Genomic DNA, 22,633 nt, shown 5'->3' on the forward strand with positions numbered 1-22,633 from the left:
GTGAAATGGACACTGTTGACAGTGGCTGTTGGTTCCTTTTTCTGCTATTTTGAGAATGATTCTTCAAGTCTATTGTTACTTTATTCTTAATGAGTTGAAATCACTTTATTGGGCCTAGTTAATTTGATCATATGACTCATAAACTATTTCATCTAATCTTGTTGAGTCCATATTAGAAAGATTTATGTGGCCTGTGAAAGAAAAGGAAAAAATGGAAAGGCAGTCAGCCATCTCTGGTTCAGAGACTCTCCAGGCCGTGCACTATACTCAAAATAATTCGGTTGTTCTATTCCAGGTGGCAGTCAACGGAGCCAACCTGCAGAATGTCTTCATGCTTCTTACCCTGGAGCCTCTGCTGGCCAGAAGCCCCTTCCTGGTCCTTCATGTCCGCAGGAACCACCTTGTTGGAGATGCCCTGAGAGAGCTGAGCATCCATTCTGACATTGATCTGAAGAAACCTCTCAAAGTGAGCCCCTTCAGTGTTCCCTCTTGTGCCCTTATGAGCACATGACAGCAAAGATCTCACTGAGTAGAGAGGGCAGCCACTCATCGTTGGTTTCAACCTTCTTACAAGAATCTAATCACCTCCTTTTGTCCAATCACTAAAAAGAGCATTTCATTGGACTATCAGACCAAATGCCAGTGGTTGTTGAGAGATTCTTGGGCTCTGCTTCTGCTGTCTGTAGTGTGCCTGTTCTAGATTATCAAAAACAGTCATGTAAGATACATATGACGTTATATAACTTTGACAAAATACGGCGATTCAGACCTCACCAAGGAAGATTAGGATGTCTAGAATTTAAGAGACAGAATGATAAATGGAGAGATGAAAAGGTGAAATCATCTACGAAGCTGTTGGCCTACTAGTAGGCAAGATTAGCGATATGTGATTACTGACAAAATATCGCTTCCCATAGACTGTGCATTAGTGCATGAGACTGCTTACTGTACTCTAGGCTCTGTGTGAAACTTTACAGCAGGTACCCTGAGGAATAGATAATAAATTACTTGAAGATGTTTAAAATGAAATGACTTCTATCTCAGTTGCAAGTCACCTCATAAATGCTGGTTTCAGAACCACAGTCTGCAACAGGTTGAACCGATTATCTCACATTGTTACCTTCTCCAAAATGTCCTAACAAGGACACATGCTCACGACTCTAATCTCTGCTCATCAGGAGGCCGGAGTTGGAGAGTGGGAAGGTCACAGCCATTCCTGACAATCTGGATAGATTTTATCTCAGAATAACGTGTAACTAGGACTAGACGTGTAGCTCAGTGGGAAAGCATGTGATTCACTTGTGTGTGTCCCAGGGAAAGAGCATTTGCTTCGCATGTGTGCAGCTCCTGTTCAACTACTAGAACCACACACACACACACACACAAAAAAAAAAACTTTAAAAAAGCCCTGAAAAATTCTACCGGTCTATCTGGTTGTTCTCCCTAGAACTTCCGGCTTTTATTACGCACAGCCGCTGCTTACAGTTTGTTATTGAGATGGTGCTCTTGCTTGGTAGTATAGCTGCATCTTTGGCTGAACATTGCTTTCCTTGAAGTATTCATTGTGTTTTTATGTTCCCAGGTGATCTTCGATGGGGAAGAAGCAGTAGATGCTGGTGGTGTTACAAAGGAGTTCTTTCTTTTGCTGTTAAAAGAACTTTTGAATCCCATTTATGGGATGTTCACCTACTATCAAGAGTCACATCTCTTGTGGTTTTCAGATACAGTAAGTTCATAATGTCACAATTGAGTACCCTGTTTGTGCTAGACTTCCTGTTTGTTGTCAGACTAGCCTCTTGGTTTCTAGTATTGCAAAATTAACCACTAAAATGCCTAACATGTCCAGCCTTCAAGCTGGACTTGCTTTTAAGACTTATAGTGTATTATCCATGAGCTCCAGTGGCATTTCTAGTAGGTGAGATCCAGGCCATAGTATCTACAAAGGGCAAAAGGAACAGTGTGATAAAGAAAGTAGGCTTAAGGGTAGAAGAGATGGCTCAGTGGTTAAAAGCACTGGCTGCTCTTAGTAGGATCCAGTTATGATTCTAGACATCCACATGGTGCTTCACAATCCTCTGTAACTCCAGTTCTTGGGTGTGCCCCCTCTGGCATTCTCAGGCACCAAGTATGCATGTATACATAAACATGCAAACAGGCAAAACACCCATACAATTAACAGAATAAAATAACTATAAAAGATTAGTTTAGCTCTTCCTGTTCTCTGTCATAGCACAGAATCAGGGTAAGAAAGGGAACCCACATGGAACTCTACGTATGAGTAGTGTGGATGCACACTGACTTGATCAGTCAGATCTTGGAGTAGCTCCCAGGCCAGATCCTAGTGTTTTCTAGTGCTAGATGTATTGAAGGGTTTTTTTGAGCATTGAGATAAATGAAAAGAATAACACCTATTGTATGGTCTGTGGGCCAAGGCAGAAGAAATCCTGGATTGCAGATGTGTAAAGAGACTGCTTTTTTGTTTCCCGTCACCCTGACCCGAATAATTGCACAAAAACTAATAATTACAACACTGTTTGACCAATGGCTCAGGCATATTTCTTGATAGCTTTTATATTTTAAATTAACCTATTTCTATTAATCTATGTAACACCATGAGGCTGTGGCTTACCAGTAAGGTTCTGGCATCTTTCTACTTTGGCAACTACATGGTATCTGCCTGACTCTGCCTTCTTTCTCCTTGCATTCAGTTTAGTTTTCCCACCCACCTATTTTCTGCTCTGCCGTAGGCCAAAGCAGCTTCTTTATTAACCACTGGTAATAAAACATATTTATAGCATACAGAGGGGAATCCCACATCACAAATGCCAGAGAATGAATTAAGAAGAAGCAGCCCTCAGATACTGGAAACTTTGGCATGGGGATTGCATAAGTCAGGGTTCTTTAGAGGACCAGAACCAATAAGATGAATATATATTATATAAAAGGTTTTTTAGACTGGGTAGTCAACATTGCATGTCTATATGCTAAAACAGCTACTCCATCCTTGAGACTGAAAGCTTTAGAAGTTCCAGTTTGGTGGGAAGGCCTGGCAGATTCCTAGAGACCACTGCTTTTTAATCTACAGTAGAACGCAAAGAAGCTGGAGTTTGATGTTAGCAGCAACAGCAGCAGATGCACTCAACAGTACGGAGTAAGGGCAGGCAATAGGGCAGCATTGCTTTTGCCCTAGAACTCTTAAAGGTTCCATCAGCTCTGTGGGACAGTCTTTGCTCTCAGCTAATCCTTCCTAGAAATGCCATTATAGACACACCCTGAGGTATCTCTCATAGTTAATTTCAGCCAGGTTAGCAATCAAGATTTATCTACTGGGTGGTGGTGGCACAGGCCTTTAATCCCAGCACTCCGGGAGGCAGAGGTAGGTGGATCTCTGTGAGTTCGAGGCCAGATTGGTCTACAAGAGCTAGTTACAGGACAGGCTCCAAAGCTACAGAGAAACCTTGTCTTGAAACAAACAAACAAATAGAAAGATTTATCATCACAGAGATCCAGAAAGACACTGGTCTTGGTATCAAATATGACCTGAACATTGGTGTCCGTTGCTTGGACATCTCTATAGGCCTGCGTAGGCCAGGTTTCAACAACACAGACAAGAAACACAGGATAGACTGCTTGTAGAAGGAGCAACGGGCTGCGTTCCTGCTGCCCGGCTCCCAGCCACCGGCTAGCTTTACCCGAAATAACAACACACGAACTGTATTCATATAAACACTGCTTGGCCCATTTCTATTAATGTGTGTAGCACCACGAGGTGGTGACTTATCTTGCCTAACCCATATTTAGTAAGCTGTGTATCACCAGTCTTACCAGGAAAGATTCAGCTTCATCGCGGCTGCCCTGGAGAGGAGAGGCATGACGTCTGAGTTCACTTCCTCTTCCTCCCAGCATTCTGTTCTGTTTACTCCACCCACCTATGTTCTAACCTATCAGACCAAGCAGTTTCTTTATTAATTAACCAATGAAATCGACAGATTGATATATGACACTCCCACATCAACTGCTCTGATCAAACACAGAGTCAGTGGAATGGAAGTGATGGCATGATCCTAATAGTATGATGGCATGATGGGGTCATTCATTACAATTAACAAATTCTATCCAAAAGACCAGGACAATGCTTTAATGAAAAGTTTAAAAAGAGAGAAAAGAAATTGGTTTTATATTGTGTTGGGCATTGGTAGTTACATATATATTCTTTAATGATGGTAGATTGTGTCTGAATATGTACATATAACGTAGACTTTTTAAAAGTATTCAACAGGAAAGTTAAGCTTTAGATGCAGTACTAGAGTTGAGGTGTGGCTCCATGATGGAGCACTAATCTAGCACGCATGAGTACCTCCAGCATTTGAGGGGCTCTTACTTCATCCAACCCATAATTTCAGGGTTTTGGTCTCCTAGAGTTTTCTCCTTAGATTTTCATTGTCCTCAGTGGTAGGAGCTAGTCACATCGGATAATTTAGAGATTCACTCTGTGTGCTTAGTAGACACGTGTAGCCAGTGGCTATGGTCAGGGGTGGTACAGAGTAGAACAGTTCCATCATCACAGAGCGGCCTCTAAAGAGCCCTGCTGGAGATAACAGCAGGCAGTTTCTAGTCCATCAGAAGAGTTCCAGGCACTTGGCTTGGCAGTGCATCTAGCAACAGTAACGAACTTTGATCAGAGACGTTTCTCTGCCTCAGAGCGTAAATATACATATGGGCTTCATTCTAATGTCCTGAAACATTTTGGGTAGGCGGTACAGTATCTCTAGGTCTTATAACACTACCTCTTTCTAATACATTTGTGCACACCCTGACAGTGTTTTGTAGAGCGCAACTGGTTTCACTTGATTGGCATAACCTGTGGTCTGGCGATCTACAACTCCACTGTGGTGGATCTCCACTTCCCATTGGCTCTCTACAAGAAGTTGCTGAACGTAAAGCCTGGCTTGGAAGATTTAAAGGAGCTGTCACCAACTGAAGGAAGGTAAAGAGCTAAAGGTCATGCCGGTGGTGTGGGGACCTGTCCTTACTGCCCTCGAGCAGGGATCTCAGGTGGAAAACGACATTTCTGCTAGTTTGGGTGTGCGAAAGTGTTGTAGATTATACGGCACTTACCTGAAGCATTGCCTGTGTTACTGTATGGACAAGAGAGGAAATTAAAAGAGGGACCTGGTACCGGAGATGCAGTTCAGTGGTTAAGAGCATTGGTTGCTTTTTCAGAGGACGTGAGTTTAGTTCCCAGAACCCATGTGGTGGCTCACAGTCATCTGTAACTCTAGTTTCAGGGGATCTAATGCTCCCGTCTGGCCTCCACAGTCGCCAGCCATACACAGACAAACATGCAGGCAAAAACAACCATACACATAAAATAAATAAACCTTTGAAAAAGAAAAGGGAGGGATCATCACTCCTTAGGAATAATGTTTGCTTTCATTTTCTTGTACCCCCTGCAAAGGAAACTTTGAGCCTTGTCGTGGTCCAGAGTTAACAGTGGGGGAGATTATTGGAATGAGAGCCTTTCAAAAAGTTTATTGATAGAGTGATTGATAATTTGCATGCCATCCAACTGACCCATATAAGAATATTTAGTATAGACTTTAATGTATTCAAAGTTGTGTGGCTGTCACTGTGGTCACGTTTAGACTGTTTCCCCACCTGAAAAGCAGCCCAGCACTTGGTTATCTTGTCCCTGCTCTCCAGATTATTAATCGTAGGTGAACACTAATCTGCCTTCTGCCTCCATTTGCTTGCCTATTTTAGATTTTCCTCTTTCAAATTCTTGAGACAAGATCCCATTATGTAGCCCTGGCTGGTGTGTAACTCACTATGCAGACCAAACTGTCCTCCAACTCACAGTCATTGCCTCGTGAGTGCTGGGACTAAAATTGTATGCCGCCATGTCTACCTACTCTGGATAGTTTTAAGAAATGGGATGCTTACAGTGTTGTTCAGTTTGCCTATTTCACTTGGTGTGTTCTCCAGACTTGTCCTGTTATAACATGAGTCAGTGTTTCATTTTTCACACTGGCAGGCAATATTCTACTGTAGCCTTCTGTTTTCTGACATACCCGTACGCTAGCCCATTGTATATATTCCTTTGTACACATACATCACATTTTGTTTCTCCATTCTTTATTTGATGGCACTTGGAGCGCTTCTGCTTTGGAAATATTATGAATAGTGTTACTGAGAACATTTATATGCAAGGTTTTGTGTAGACATAACTTTTGTTACTCTGACATATGCCTAGGGACAGAATTGCTGATTCATATGCTAATTTCATATTTAGCATTTTGAGAAACAGTTGGAATGCTTCTCGCAGTAGTCAAGCTACATTTTTGTTACTTTCCTTTTTTTTTGGCTCCTAAGATTCCCCCTTTTCTTGAGTGTCTCTGTGTTGATTTTGGGCAGCAAACAGCACACAGCTGGCTTGAGAGGAAAAAGTGGCTTCTTTTTTATGGGAAAAGGTGCTAGTTTTAAGTTGGGGCAGAATCTCAGAGTTCAGTCCTAGCACCACAAAACAGCAAGCATAGCTGCCCATAGTAATGAACACCTGGAATTCAGTCCACGGGAGACTGAGGCAAGAGAAGCAGGATCTTAAAACTAGCTGGCACAGCACAGCCAGTTCAAAGCAGTGTTGTCTCAAAAAATAAATGTCTTTGCAGAGCGTGGTGGTATACCCTAGGTTTAGCTCCTGGTGTCAGAAAAACAAAAAACACTTTATTTCAGACAGCTGCACGTATAAAGCTGCTGCTCACACCTACCAAGCAGTGCTATTTGTTTATCCGATTCTCTTTCTGGTGTATTCATTTGTGGATATTGTTTGTATGGGTCTTAACTGTTGTGTCTTTACAGCTGTGATTTGTGTATTGTGTTTACGATTCTGAAAGTTCTATATTATTTGCCTGTTTTGAAGTGATTTCATAAGCTATCAACATATATAAGTTTCAACACAACAGAGAGCTCACTTCTCAAATCCCAACCAGTAACCAGAGAGAGCAAACGGGAAATGAGAGTGGTTTTGAAACTTGAGAGCTTCCCCCCCCCCCCCCCCCCCCCCCCCCCCCCCCCGCAGTGAAACCTCTAGCAAGGCCACACCTTCTAAACCTCCCAAGATAGCACCACCAAGTGAGGACTGGGTATTAAACACATGAGGCCAGTCTCATTTACATGACAGTGACTTTGTGGCCTTTTTATTTTTTATGATGGCAGAAGGGTTATTTTACTAAAATATATGGATAAAACCAGACTATGGAGTCCTTACAGTACCATGTTCTCATGTACGTATGTATGTATATACTGGCAATGCTAAGGAGGAAGAAACACAAGCCCATCAAATGTAAATCCATGTTAATCTCATCTTCAGTTGAGAACAGTATATCAGCTTGGGAAGGGAGGTCATACAGTCTGCTGCCTTAATTCTCGAAGGTTTTAGGTACATGTCTTTCTGTTCTCTGGATTGATATTCTCTAGACTTTATTTTTCTTGACTAAGACTCTGAACATAATCGAGGTAGAAACAACATTGCATTTTTGATTTCCTCTTTTCCTGTTCTTCTGTGACTAGGAGTCTTCAGGAGCTTCTAGATTACCCGGGTGAAGATGTCGAGGAGACTTTCTGCCTCAACTTCACGGTACGCACTCCTGTATTTGTGATTGCGACTGTTTTTCATGGGAACTGTGAGTCAGAATTAACAGTAGATTTCCTACAGACAGCAACATCAGAGACTTAAGCTATTTTAGTCATCATATCTTGACTTCAGTAAATGTGTTGCAAAGAGGGGCCTGTGTTTTTCTGTGCACTTAGGAAAATTACTGAAGCATTAGTCCTCTGTACTGTTGAAATTACAAGCTACGGTTTTCTACAGTTCCTGTCACTTTCTCCTTGATTCATTTACATGACTTAAGATGTTTTCAAGGTGCTGTTATTTTCTGATTCAGAATTTTATTCTATTCCCCTCCCCATTTCCTGTAAATGTAGTCATTAAATTAGATTTACTCCTAGTTCCTCTGAGTCACTTGGGTTCTAGAAAGGAAAATTAGTTAAGGGAAATGAAAACGTATCTTTTTCTGTGTTAAACGAAGGTGTGCCGAGAAAGCTATGGAGTGATTAAACAGAAGAAGTTGATACCCGGGGGAGACCGAGTGGCCGTGTGTAAGGACAACAGGTTAGTTCTGACCTTGGGCTGCTGGATGGAGATTTGGCTATTTTATTTTCTTGATGTTTGGATGTTTTCGTCCAGGATTGAAATAATATTGTAATATCTCTGTGTAGGAGGTGAGGGCCATAGAACAAGAACTTGAAGGCTGCAGGGAATTTTAAGAGAGTGAGATGGATGTAATGAGTTCCTCTGTCCTGTTTACCAGCTCCCAAATAACCACATGGAAACTTTTTATTAGTTATGGAAACTTGGCCTTAGCTTAGGCTTGTCTAGTCTGTTTAGTCTATCTAAAATATGTTTGACCTTGAAAACATATCTAACTTGGCTATAAATTTGTTTGTTATAGATGACTAACTACTAACCAACTTTTATTATCCTAAATTTGTAATAATATCCTAGTTTGTAATAATAACATTTAAGGACTAGAAATTTGCATTAGCTGCATAGGTACAATACCTTAAGCAAGAGTCGAAACATATACAGTATAACAAAAATAACCTTAAATTTGTATCAGTATACATAATTACATACCGATGTAAAATATTTTAGATAGTGATTGTTCAAAAGTAGACTCGGCAATCTCCCCTTTTACTCCATCATTTCTATACCACACCCCCCGTTTTCCCTTCAGAAAGAGATTCCTGAATCTAATCTCCTTTGTTTAGCTTTCTCTCTGTCCATGAGCAGTAATAATTTGTAACCAACCCCCCTAAATGATGACAATCATCCATAACCCACCAAATGACCAAAAACTACCCATTCCACCTCTTGGGTATATGTGCGTTGTGTTCTCTAGGTTGCTTCCTGTTGTCTTTGGGGGACCCTGAGAAAATTAGGGTAATGGTCAAGTCCTGGGAGAGCTAGCCTCAACATTTGTTTCCAGTCTCTTTGCAATAGGAAAGTGCATGGCTTATATGAAGTCTTGGCTGGTGTAGTCTATGAGGCCACCTGTTTTCTTTGTTCTGAAAACACAAACTTTCAAAGGTAACATATATATCTGCATTAACAGATATGTGGACTTTGTGTTGTACACAAGCCAGCCAAAGATGATTTTTTCTTTTATGTGTGAGCACGTAAAATATGCATCACCTGTCTTATAGTTTTTCCAGGTTTATTTCTTTATGTCTGTAGCCAGGATTTTCAGGGGGTTTCCTCAATAAAACCTGATCTTTATCAACCTTGAAGGAATCCACAGCCTTTTGTTTTCTGTGGAAAAAAAAAAAGCATAACATCTTCCCTAAAGCAATAGGTTTTCTGACTTTCATTTTAAAGTCAAGGCATTCCTGAAGTATCTAGGATGGTTTAATTTAGCAGTCGCTTTTATAATCCCACGTCTTTCAACAGCTGTAGTTTACCCATCAGCAACCAAAAAAAAAAAAAAAAAAGCACGAGACCATATAGGATCAAGACTCTTTATGTATTATCCCTTTTATATTATTTTATTCTCTTTTTAAAGACTTTATTTTATTTTCACACTGTTTGTTTTTTTCTATGACTGTCTATGCCCACTTTCTTTTCTTAAGTCTACACACAGTTTTTGACATTCTATAGCCTGTTTAGAAGTCTTTGTCTGTATCTGTCTTTACTGAGCACCTGAGGTGTTCTATGATCATGTGAGACAAATTGTAAACTGCTCAGCTTTTCTCATGGTGCTGGCATATGGCTCTGGTGGCCGGCTCCAGTCTGCAGGCAGGCGCTGGTAGCTACGTCTCTGTAAGCCTCTGAACCTACCCGAGAGACTACAGTCACTGAGAAGCTGCGATTGATTTTTATGTTCTGAACTTTTATTTTTAAAGCGTTCTCAGGCCTTATGTGGATGTTTGTGACTCCACATTAGTCACCATGTGTAATAAGTCTTTCTCTGTTCTGCCTGCCAGCTCCCAAATAACCACATGGAGACCTTTTATTAATTATAAAAGCTTGGCCTTAGCCTAGGCTTGTTTCTAACTAGCTTTTATAGGTTAAATTTTTCTAGCTGTCACGTGACTCGTGGCTTTTACCTCTCCTCCTGCATGTCTTACTTCCTTTGCATCCTGCTGGCACTCTCTGTTTCTTCTCGGAGCTCACTCTGTCCAGAAGCCCAGCCTATTGGCCTAGCTATTGGCCTTTTAGTTTTCATGAAACCAATCACAGTAACACATCTTTACACAGTGTAAAGGAATATTCCACAACACATGGATTTAGTGAATAGCTATTTAGCTACAGATTTGCATCTTCCTAACTTAGACCCTAAGTAAGTCACATAAACTGCTTGCTTTTGGATATCTCAGTTGTAAAGCAAAGATGACAAAAAAATTGTCCTGCCTGACTCTTCGGATAGTTGTGAGAATGCAGTAATATATAGGGAGTTATTTTGGAGTAAAATAAATGGGAAGCACAGGTTTCTCCTATCTAGCAGAATGCCTGGTGCCAAAGTGGTATGAAAACGTGTTGAATAAATAAATGGTGTCAGCGTGTGCATGTAGAAGAAGCCGGCCCAGAGCCTTGCCTGCTATACTTTCACCACTAATTACTTCTCACCTCTAGGAGTTGTCAGGATTTCCGCCTCCCAGGGAAAAGGCAATTAACTCCGTTGTCAACAGTAGAGCCTCCATGCTCACTAATCCAGCTCAGTTCTGAGCTGCACTGTAGTGATAATCAGACTTCTTATCACTAGCACTGCAAATTACCTGTAAAATATAGCCGAGTAAAGATTGTTGGCGCTCAGTTGAGCCGAGCTGGTGGAGCGATGAGGTAGCATGGCATGGTATTACCATGGCAACCAGGCAAGCTGAGAGGCCGGGTAGTAGTACTTTCTGGTTGGGACTGCCAGCCTGCAATAATGCCACAGAGACTTGTTAATTACAAAAGCTTAGCCTGTAGCTTATGCTTGTTTCCAGCTAGCTCTTATACCTTAAGTAACCCGTATTTTTTAAATCTATGTTCTGTTACGTGACTTTTTAACCTTTCTTCAGTACCTTCCGCCTGACTTTTCCAGTGTCTTGTTGGTATCTCTTGTGTGCCTAGATTCATCCTGAGGTTGTCTCTCTGCTTGGAAGTCCCACTTATTCTCTGTTGCCTATCTGTTGGCTACTCAGCTCTTTATTAAACCAGTTAATAGGGCTTTGATGGGTTAACCTACTGATAAAGGTGGTCCTGTTGTGACCCCCTCTCGTCTTAGCAATTCCACAAGCTGGGAACTGAACTTCAACACATGCACCTCCTGAAGGGACAATTCATATTCAGACATCTCTATCTGAAGACAGTATCAGAACTCTCTTGGGACTTAATCCTCCATGCTAACACCATCGCACCCTCACCCCAGCCTCTGGCTACTTTACCTGTGGTCCCCACTAACTGGCCTGTAAATCGGGTTTCCTGGCTGCGCTCCCCCACGCTGATTAATTTGATTGAATGGGTCAAAGAACTCAGAGAAATGCTCACTTATAGTGGGGTACAGATGAAGAGCTGCATAAGGTGAGGTATGGGGAAAGAGCTTTTGTGCCTTCTCTGGGTCACCTTCCAGTGACTGTTTCGGTCGGGTTTTATAGACACTTCCTTAGTGTGTCTAATGCTAGCAGCGTCTATGTGGAAACAGCAAGGTCTGCCTGTATGGTTCTTCTCAACCTGTTTTGCATTTTTAGTATGGATCAGATTTCCTTCTGAAATGGGTGTCTTATCTATTATCAGCCAAGGTAGGTCTCTGTAAGGTAGGGACTCTAATTGGGGATCTGTAGATCAAACAAAATGATATACACACATCTCAAATATCACAATGTGGCTTAGTATATTTAAGGTGAGATCTGTGATTCAGGTTTAAAGATTTAGCTGCACTTTTGGAATGAATCTTGGTCCTTGAGTTATCTTGTTAGAGGAAGGTAAATAATAGATTTTGTTTACTTTTGTATTGAACTATGAAAATCTACACAGGCGTTCATTCACTTTACAGACCCTGAGTGTTTACTGTGCCAGGCATGTTGCAGACATGGGAGATGACTACTGTCTACCCTTCTTTCTGTGGGTTGGGAATGTACACAGGCATGTGACAGATTATGGTACCTGTTATATGAATTATATATCATATATCATGGAACTAGGGGAGAAGCAGCAGGCTTTTTGTAAGACGTTTAAGAACATAGATATGGGGCACATTTTAGGCAGAGTGAGTGTGTGAGTCAGAATATTTAGGGTTGATAGATGGTAGGGACTGTCAGGGATTTGTCACTGGGCCAGGACATGGTCGGTGCAAGAACTGTAGAGTTAAGATTATCAAAGCCTTGAGTAGGGTTTGTATTGAATGATAATCTCAGTTTTAGAAAAATAACTTATGGAAATAGACAATGTGCACAGAGACCTGAGAGGAGGCCGTCGAATTGGCTCTGGTAAAGAACGGCCAGGGTCAGCATGGAAGCTGTAGAAATCACACGTTGGTTATATGTGAGTGACACAGTCAACAGGTGTCTGGTTCTGTTGGAGCAAGGCTTTAATTGGTGACCCTGTCACGGTTTCTAGTTTGGGTAGCTGTATAATAGGTAACAGACTATAAATAAAGCTGGTTCATTGAGGAAAGTTCTGTTACTTTGGCTATCTATTACTTTGACTATCTGATAACATCCAGGCAGTTACTTAAAGCAGGGAATTTATCTGAGTCTCAGGAAAGAAGTCTCAATAGAAGTCTTTCCTTTGGTTGTGCATGCCAGCCTCAGTCACCTGAGTGGTAAATGGATAGAGATGCTAAAACAAGAATAAAAGGAAGCATGCATTCTTTGGTGGAGCTGTGTAGTTAGAATGCGATGCAAGTCACTGAGGGGAGAATCTGACATAGCTGCCATCCACATTGGCTAGCAGTAAAGCTTGTCTGGAAGAGTAAGGGCGTGGGAGATGAGAAAATGCTTGTCCCCAAGGGATAGGGCTGTGGACACGGGGAAGCTCGGCTTCAATTAGGCTCTGAATAAAACTGTAGAGTCGCAAGATTGTATTTGTAAGTGCGCACACACACAGACACACACAACTCACCTCAAAGGGATTAAGAGATACTTTATTCTAGAGCCAAATTTGATTGACTGTGGCCCAGAAATTTGGTGCTAGTTTATCCCAGGTTCTGTGTTCCCCCATGGAGGCAGTTTCTTGAAGTTGCACAGCAGAGGAACAGGAACGTGATAAATCAAGTCAATTTTAAAACATAACGGTGGAAACGTCGGGCTCTGGAGCTACAACATTGCAGCTTTTCCATGCCACAACAGCTCTGAGTCCCCACTTCACTCCAGGATTCTCATTTACCTAAGAAACCTGGAGAATTCTAATTTCTAAACTAACTTACTCTGGACTTTAGTTCACTAATAATTACAAAGCTGCAGTCAGAGAACCTGGAAACTTCCAAGTTCCACTTGCTGAGAACCAAGCATTCACGCATGTTTGTCTATGGGAGCCATGTTCTTTCAAGCCACCATCCTTGACTCTGGGAGTCTAGTCTTTTCTTGGATGATTTTGAAATCATTGAAAATCTGTATTGGATAAGGGACCAAATAGCTTATTCTCAGGATATTTTTCCTATGTAAAAACAAGTTTATTGTTTATGACAAGTTCATAAAACAAGTATTGGTTACAATTTGGTTACAGTTATTCCTCTTTCTTCCTCCTTTTGGTCATTGCATTGTAACAGATGCATGTACATATGTAGGTACATATTGACCCATGGTGACATTTTGCTCTGTGACAAACCATAATTGCCGATGTGATCCCTTAAGATTCTAATGGAACAGAATAAATTTTATTGCCTAATGATATCATAGTCTCATAATGTCACAATATGACTCCATCCTCCCATGCTGATGGCTTCTGCCGGTTTTATGCAAGAACGACGCCTACAGAGCATAATGCGTGGTAGCAAACAAATTATTGCTCCTTCATGTATTTTTCATGCTGTACTTTGTATTACTGACAAACGAAAAACAAAAAAACCTCGCAGAGCTCTCACCTCAAAGGGAGTAAGATAACAGAGCCAAATGAGTGACCAAGGCCTGGGCAGCATGGAGCTCAGCTACCCCAGGTTCCATGGTCCAGCAAGGCAGTTTAAAAATACGTTGATGGAAACCTCAGAGGCAGGTTGCAGCAAGAAGCTGCCTGCTAAGTTAATCTATTCCAAAGGATTTTATCAGTTAATCACAGGATGGTAGGCCCAACATTCTGTTAACCACAGAATGGCATAAGGGGTTAAGTCTAGCCCAAGATACGGTGTAGTCAGGCTCTGCACGTAAAATATTCTAACCTCTCCACATCACTGCTCTTCAAATCAGGGAGTCAGATTTTGTAGACAGAGCTTCTCTCTGGGAATTCTCATTCTCTGTCATGCTGGCAGCCACCTCAGTCGTCAGGTGTGTGTTTGTCCCAGTCTGTGTAAGGACATACTGTGAAGCTCACACGTGATGAAAGAACGTATGAGTGTGTTCTGTCAAGGCATCCCCAGGATGCATGGCTAGAAAGCAAGATAGGCTGTAGTTGATGCAGTTCTAGGCACTTACAAATTCTTCTTTTATTGTGATTAAATTATTTTCCTCACACTTTCCATATTTAGCAGACATTTCTCTGAATCAACAATTTAATTGAGTCAACAGTTGCAAGATAAACTGTGTGGGAATACTGAAATATAACTGTTTATTTAGGGAAACAATCTGTTCTCACATGCCACTATAATGAGGCTGAGGAAGACTAAATTGCCATGGTTTAATCTGAAGACAGAGAGGTAATCTTAAACACATGCCTCTGGGGGACAGATCTGTTCCAGACCTAGGTGCTAGCCCATTGACACTTGGGTACTGGGAAATGGAGAAGAGGTCACACATACATGAAAATGCCTTTTGTAGAGTGATAGATAAACCTGGTTGTTACTTCAGGGAAAGAGGAGCCGGGCGTTGCTGGGAAGCATCACTTGTACAGCTTACATGGCTTAGGTAGGGGATTAGATTGTAAGACTTACGAAGTTAGAGAAGCTAGCTTCCTGTTTGCAGGTGATGAGAGCCACCGCTATCTCCTTAAGCAGAGCAGCTGTGTTCCAGAAGCGGGTCCAGGACACAGTATTTCCTTTGCCTTACCTTCTGCACTATTTATTTCTCTTGCTGGCAAATGTGTCCTAATGAGTGTTGCTGAACCCAGTGCTTCTCAAGGTCAATGATCACTTGCCCTTTGAGGAGAGCTCGTGTTTGTTTAAAAGGCATACCTGTTCTCTTGTCTCTTGCTTTTCAGTTGCTGGCCTCGCTTTGACATCAGCGCTGCTCTTACAGAGTGTCTACTGTGAGGTCCTTTAGTGGGGCTAGAAAGATAGCCCATAAACCCACGAGTAGTAACAAGACAACTCCGGTTTATCTCGTGCGTTCTCAGAATGTAGGTTACTTTAGTGACTCCTAAAGTCGCAGGAGTTTCACACTAACAGTGAGCAAGCAGTAGTTTCAGAGCAAACTTGACGGGCAGTCCTCTAACCCATTTCTTTCCCTGTTCCACGGGCAGTACAAGTATATCCCACAGGCTGAGGACTCGAGTTTCAAGACTCCCCTGGCCCCTGTCTGGTGCCAGTTGTGAGCCTCAGGTTGTTTTTGCTTGGTTGGCTCACAGATTTCAGGCAAACATCGTTACCTGTACTAATTCATTGTAGAAGACATTCCACAGGGTGCACATGAGAGAGTGCCTCAGATGAGGTGTGGGAGAGGTCAGGTATGGAAGAGTCCTGTGCCCCTTGGGATGCATCTCTTTCTAGGAACTCCCACATGTTCACTTGTCCAGGAGCTATCCAAACCGTATTAAACCTTTGGGATTTAATTGAGTGTTCATTTTATAGGCATGGATGCCTCGCCTACTGGATAAGAGTGTACAGTCTTATGCTAGCATACTGAGTGGGGAAACCCAATTGCCGCTTGTTCAGGTTTTTCCTGGACTCTGTAGAATTTCTTTCTCTCAAGCAGTGATTCTCAGCTACCCTAATGCTGCAACCCTCGTGTTGTGGTGACTCCCAACCGTAAATTATGTTCGTTGCTACTTCATAACTGTCATTTTGCTACTGTTATGAATTGCAATGTAAATATCTATGTTTTTCAATGGTCTTAGGAGCCCCCTGTGAATGGGTCATTAGACTTCACTGTTCCATAGTAAAGGGCAGAACTCCTTTGAAATGGAGTTCCTATGACCTATTATGGGACAGGGTTGGTCAAAGAATTACAGGTTATCGTTGATTTTCTTTTTGTGTTGGGATTGAAACTTTGGGTATTTGCTGTTGTGACTGCAAATCCCATTTGGATGCGTTTCCTGCATTCAAGGACAAGAAATGCTGTGAACCAATTCTCTCTATAGTAGTGGTCAGATCTGGCTTGTGCTGCTCTGCTTCCCTCCTTGGAATTGAGGACTTTTTATATTCTATAGCATGTTATTACCACTGATGTAAAAATGACCTTAAATTGATGCAGTTAAATTCCAGTTTTGTTCAAAATCCACAGAGAGAACTCAAGAATGGAGCTGTAGCTCTAAATCACTTCTGTGGCCCCTCACAAACACTGGTGAGGGGTGCAGTCTTCAAGGTGCACATTTTACTTGCACTGGATTGGTACAGGGACAAAACGATGAAGCAAACAGTAGCCTCACTTCTGGAGTATTTACCATGTGTCAGGCACTGTCCTGAGGACTTAACATGCAAACCACTTTGCAGGTGATGAAGTTGAAACCCAGAGAATTACATTATTTGGCCCAGCTATGCAGCTAGAAGAAAAGGACTTGATTGATTGATTGATATGCACCCTGCCTCTGAGAGCCTACAGTGGAGCTTGAGAGTTCCTGTCTTGTTCCCCAGGGGAAACAAGGGACTGAGAGTTTACTGCTTCTCCGTTCAGGCAGACTGTATAATTTTCTATAAAAAAAAAAGAAAGAAAGAAAGAAAGAAAGAAAGCTAGCATAGTTAAGAGCATACTGTAAATGTGTAGAATTGTGTCTGGATTTTGAACCAGGGAATACATCAAAGCTTCATGAGTAGAGTGTAGTGGCTCAGTCTTTGATCACAGGACCCTGGAGGTAGAATCAAGGAGATCTCTATGAGTTTGAGGCCAGCCTGTGTAGTGAGATCCAAGGTAGGCCAGAGCTACATACTGAGACCCTGTCTGGAAAAAAGAAACAAGCAAACAAGCAAAAAATACAACAAACCCCTCATGGATACCTGTAATACTGTGTAGTCTGCTGTGTAAATGTATGTTTTCTTTGGGGATTTGGTTTGCTTGTATGTTCTTTTATGTCATCCTTTCTGTATTCTTTCAGCCCCCCTCTCTTTTGTTAAAAGTGTCTCAAATACATTTTGTATAAAAAGGGATTGTTTCTTACCTTTACAATTGCTTTTTAGTGACAAAATTCCAAGAATAAAAATGTAAAGTCTGGCATTTTGAATCTGTTAACAGACAATTTGGCTGGGTTGATTTTATTAACGAATTGTACTAGGTTATTCATCTTTGTTTGTGTAGAAGAATGCCTTTGTCACTTAGTCCTCACAGTCTCACTCAATTACTTGCATTTCTTTCATATAGAGGGTATTTTAAAGATTCTCCACAGCACCGATCCATCTTAATGCTGTGGGAACTTCTAAAATACCTTTGCAAATACGATTTTGAGGCAGTATTTGCACAGTATTGCGAATATCTGAAATTGCTGCTATTAAAATGTCTTGTTTTATGTAAGTTTCAGCTGAATAAAGACATTTGTTTACATGTATGTGCAGTGAAGAAGTGCCTGTGTGTGCATGTATGTGGACCTTCACACGGGCAGAGCTGCAGCACCGAGCATACACTGTGAGCCTTGAAGTGCTGCAGATTTCTGCGTCACACTCTTGAGAGCAGGCACTGAATGTACAATGAGTGCTGCTGGTTACTTTGTGCTTTGCCGAGTTTGGCCTCTCAGGGGTTAACACAGTTTACCGCAAAGCAGTATTTTCCTTGCCCGGGAAGATGGTGTCCTGCCGACATTGCAGTGCAGCTGTGACGCACTCTCAAATATCCCAGCTCAGGAGACACACGTCTGGGACCAGCTCAGTGAGGAGATGAAACTGACATCCATCCCAAACGTCCCTGAATTCTTTAAAAGAGGAGCCAGCAGTGGTCTGGTGCTATGACTAGCCAGAAAAAAAATTGCTAGTCATATATGTAATACAAAATAATGCCTGCTGGCCAGAGCACGCAGCTGGAGCATGTACGTCTCCAGGCTTGTTAGAGCCCCGCTTCACCTAGTGCTGGGCACAGAAGCACATCTTCCTCCCTAATGCTTCTTCCTTTTTAAAATAGTCAGCTCAGGTTCTTTATGTCTATTTCTAAAAGTGCTAATTATCTCTGAAAAGTACTAATTTTCATATGATTTGTCAAACTATTAAGACCATTAACCTTTGGCTGCGTGTATCTGCTGTAGATAAAATTCACAGTTCTTGACTGCATTTGGAATGAGTTATAGACTCAAAACTTGATTGTTTTCTAATTTTTGTCTTGTCGTGTTTGTTTATTTTGGCTGTGTGCGTCCTAATCTTAGCCTTTCTGTACCTAGTAATTGATAAATATTTTGTGTATTTTCTCATTAAAAATGTTTCCTTGAATCTATTAAAGTCTGATTTGCTTCTAAATTATTGAAGGTAGCCTCAGCTTTTCTTATAGGTGAACAATATAGAAATTGTATTAAGTTCCAAATCCCACTTGGGCTTTGAATTGAACTTTGATAAATTATAAGTTAATTTTAGAAGAATTAATGTTTTTGTGATCATTTTTAAGTCAGAAGCTTATTTTTGTGAAATCCCCCATTTAACATATATTATACACATTTTTAAATTTTAGGCTAGCTTATGTTTATGTATATATATTATTTCTAGTGTAAAAGAAATCTTATATATTTTAGTGCCTTGAATTAATTATTGATTTAATATATCTGGCAACCAATCAATTTATCAAACTTGTATCTAATGATTTTCCGTTCCGTCTCTTGGTTTTTTATATAACTAGTCATATACCTTTAAAATAAATTTCCCAGTGATTAGACACTTTATTTATTATTTAGTTATTTTTTAAATTTTTGCTAGACCTGAAGAAATATTAAATGGCAGTCCCTCCATTTCTGAAGATGTTGAGTTTAATTACCTTTTTAATTAAAATAATCATACAATTATGATCATAGTGTATGTAACATCCTCCTTCATTTGGGTTGATCACGCCGTAGGAAGTCGCCACAACCTTAGAGTTGTTCATAGTCAACTGTTGTCATTAGCAACAGGTTAATATCACCCTCCATTTCCAACGTCGTCATCAGATTTTGCTGCAGTATGATTAACCCTTGCAGCAAACGGAAGAGAATGGCGTCTGATGTGTGGGGGTGGGGTGAATTCATAATGCGTCATTAAAGTCTTACCTTTTATGAGAGGAAATTAAAACCAGATTTTATGTGAAGGAAACCAAAACAGGATAGTTTTTGAATGTCCTGTATTTCTGAATTAAAAAACATTTTTTTTTATTGATAATAAGGAAACACCAAGGTAGGGGATTAATAAAGCTACCATTTTCTGTTGCGTAGCAGGAGAGGAAAAGAGTGGGATTTTCTATCAGGGTCTTTTGTCTTTATTATAATAATAATAGCTGGAAATTACTCTTGGGTGTCAGATACTGCTGTTATGTGCTGGATATAGAATAACTCCTTTTCTTTTCATAATACCTGTGAGGAAGGGACCGTTACCACCCTCTTTTATAGATGAGAACACAGGCAGTCAGAATAACAAGTCTTTTTATTTTTGAAAATACTGTTTTGTTAACACCACAGTGGTAAACAACTTTATGTTTGTACTCTTACAGAACATTGATTCACAGATAATTCAAAACCCACAAAGAAGCTAAAGGCCTTTACATTAAATGTCCTTCCCCAGAAGTCCTTCCTATATGTCCTTCTTCCTTAATTAAGCAATAAAAATGATTATGCACCATTTAATAAGTCACATTTACATAGCAAAATAATGAAGGCACAGCTAATACAAGCAAACTTAAACCCTTTCTATTTCTGAGCTGGGGGTGGGGATACACACTTGGATTGATTCTTCAAGTATATATTTTTTCCAAACATTAGCTTCATTGAGGGGTTCTGATGGTTTTCACAGCTACTTGCTAAAAGCTACAAGACAAAAAGACTTCACAAAGGTCAAACTACGCAACACTGGATACACATGCTTTACGGAATTGCTACATTCTACATCTCTTCAAGTAAATTATATTTCTAAAATGCTCTAAGGTGGTTTACTACTTAAAACATTTTGGGGTAATTTTTTACGATTTCATAAACAAACACTACCAAGAGAACCGAAAACATGAGACCACAAGTGAGCACGTGTTGACAATATTATACATGTAATACACCCTCTGTCTTGCAACCGTGTTCTTTCTTAAATTCAGATATTCAAAACATTTTCCATAACTTTAAATTCCAGTTTCCCTAGCCAGTCGTGTCACTCTGCCCAGGCTTCCTCCATGCCACGTCTCCTCAAGAGTGTCAAGCTGATGTCTGGGTTTGCAAACGCAAAAGTCTTAAAGATGACGCCTTCCTTGGGTTCCTTTTCCTCGGTGCTGAGAAATGTAAAGAAACTGAAGAAATTAAGCATGGAGAAGAGTTCAGTCTTAGCTTGGGTGTTCAGGTGTAGTGTGATGAATGGATTTCAACGTGTGACGCACTTCACATTTAACTGACTGTCTCTCATCAGTCTCAAGTCCAGTTCTCACAGAAGAGCAGGGAGAAAAAAAAATAAGCTTAATTAGCCTTCTCTTAAAAACGTCTTTTGGCATCTGTTTTACACACATAAAAGTCAGATTAGAAACGGGCTAGCCAAAATCTACTTGATTCAATTTAAATTTAGGAATGTCAGAATAGATTCACATGTATTTTGGGCAAAACCTGAGCCTTTTAAAGTCTGCCGACATCGGAAATAAAAGGGGCAGGGGATTTATCACCTGTCAGCCGCTGTGTTCACTTCTTGCCGGTGTCGGGACCCCCAGTTGCGCCAGCTGCCGCCTCTTCTTCGTCCTCCTCCTCCTCGTCCTCTTCTTCCTCATCGTCGTCATCATCTTCCTCCAGGGTCCACGCGCAGCCCTCCATCTCTCCGGTGAGCTCCTGGATCTTGGCAAGCAGGGGCTTGTAGATGTCGTTGTACTTCTTCTCCAGAGCCTGGAACTCCTTGTCAAATTTGGCCTCGATCTTATCGCAGCGCTTCTGCAGCTTTTTGAGCGCCAGGACCCGGCACTTGACGGAATTGGGCAGGCTCTCGATAAATTCGTTCTTGGGCTTGGGCGCATTCTCCGCGGGAGCCTGAGGCTCCTCGGCCACGGGCGCAGCGGCACTGTCGCCGGTTGCCGCATCCTCGCCACCCTGGGCGCCCTCCATCACCTCGTCTTCGGCGCGGCTCTCAGCGGGTCCCTGCTTCTCGGGGTCGGCCATGGCTAGCGTTCGGCTCGGCTGGGCTGGTTTGCCGCAGTGGTCTGGTGATTGCGCAGTCTGCGACCGAGCTGGTCCAGAGAGGTCCTGCAGCTGTGACTGCGGCTGGTCCAGAGTGAGTCTAAGGATGCGGCAAACGCTGACGGCTGTGGTGACGTCCGCGCTGCCGCTTCGCGGCTCGCGGCAAGTGAATGGCTGCTCGCTATCAGCTGATGGTTGTGCGCACATACTGCACCAGATTGTTGCTATGCCGCTATCTCCAAGGTCTTCAAAACCACTTAGATACCCAGCCCCCAACTTCCGCTCCCACCCCTGCAGAGCTGGCTGGAACCAGCTCGAGGCTGAGCCTGTATTTTTCCATACCTGTTTGTACAGCCCCAGCCTGTTTCATGTGTGCCCCCCTCTCCCATCTCAGCCCTTTGAATCCACAAAGCACCTGTGAACCCCTGTCAGAAGTGCGCCATAGCTGATGCTGGTCAGCCTTGGTTATGGGTACCTTCTTTTCTGAATCTTGATTGCGTCTTAAATTTACTTTCAGAGAACAGAAATGCGGGAGAACCATTTTCCTCCCACTCCTTTGCAGACCTGCATATCTGCGTGTATCTGCGTAGGCCATCTTGGACTCCTAGAGCCCCCAGCCAGCTGGCCCTGTTGAACCTAGTTTCATATATCCTGGTTGCAAATTGTCACAGTAGGGACTTTGGAATTAGTTCTAGAAGTGTTTGTGTAGGAAATCTCAGCGCCGTAAGCATCCTGGTAATGTTACCGAAGGCTTCACACAGGTGCCTATGAAAAGGAATGAAGAGAGGGTAAACAGAAGAAAAGCAAAACCCTTGTGAGTGTCCAACCTTGTGACTATGAAAAGACGCCATTTCATCCACATGTGTAGGGGCCTGATTCGTCATTATCTTGGGAAGCTTGCAGCCTCTGGGTGGCAGGTTAGGCAAGCCCGTAAGGGCAAGGGAATAGAGATTTCTTTTCATTCATCTCGAAAAGCATGTGTTTGGTCCTTCTCTTTCT

At 41.8% G+C, this 22,633-nt stretch overlaps 2 protein-coding genes across 4 annotated transcripts in view; one reads left to right on the forward strand and one right to left on the reverse strand.

Annotated features, from left to right (window-relative positions):
• Herc3 (HECT and RLD domain containing E3 ubiquitin protein ligase 3) overlaps positions 1 to 22,633 on the forward strand; it is a 99,350-nt gene that overhangs the window by 63,576 nt on the left and 13,141 nt on the right. For 2 of the 3 annotated variants that reach the window (XM_041644687.1, XM_041644697.1), the window contains 5 exons: positions 296 to 466; positions 1,583 to 1,726; positions 4,821 to 4,987; positions 7,570 to 7,636; positions 8,088 to 8,170. In XM_041644687.1, coding sequence (XP_041500621.1) covers positions 296 to 466; positions 1,583 to 1,726; positions 4,821 to 4,987; positions 7,570 to 7,636; positions 8,088 to 8,170 — 632 coding nt within the window. Of the gene's footprint in view, positions 1 to 295; positions 467 to 1,582; positions 1,727 to 4,820; positions 4,988 to 7,569; positions 7,637 to 8,087; positions 8,171 to 15,385; positions 15,458 to 22,633 lie in introns of those variants that run through there. The other variant, XM_041644703.1, reaches the window with a different exon arrangement.
• Nap1l5 (nucleosome assembly protein 1 like 5) lies at positions 19,905 to 21,758 on the reverse strand. Its single transcript, XM_041644716.1, has 2 exons — positions 21,133 to 21,758; positions 19,905 to 20,899 (listed from the first exon to the last, which is right to left on the reverse strand). The coding sequence occupies exon 1, from the start codon at positions 21,614 to 21,616 to the stop codon at positions 21,149 to 21,151; it is 468 nt and encodes a 155-aa protein (XP_041500650.1). The 5' UTR covers positions 21,617 to 21,758; the 3' UTR covers positions 19,905 to 20,899; positions 21,133 to 21,148.

This window comes from Microtus oregoni, unplaced genomic scaffold (genome assembly GCF_018167655.1).
Source record: "Microtus oregoni isolate MIOR12 unplaced genomic scaffold, Mior012 000002F_ref0000024, whole genome shotgun sequence".
Classification (NCBI taxonomy): Eukaryota; Metazoa; Chordata; class Mammalia; order Rodentia; family Cricetidae; genus Microtus; species Microtus oregoni.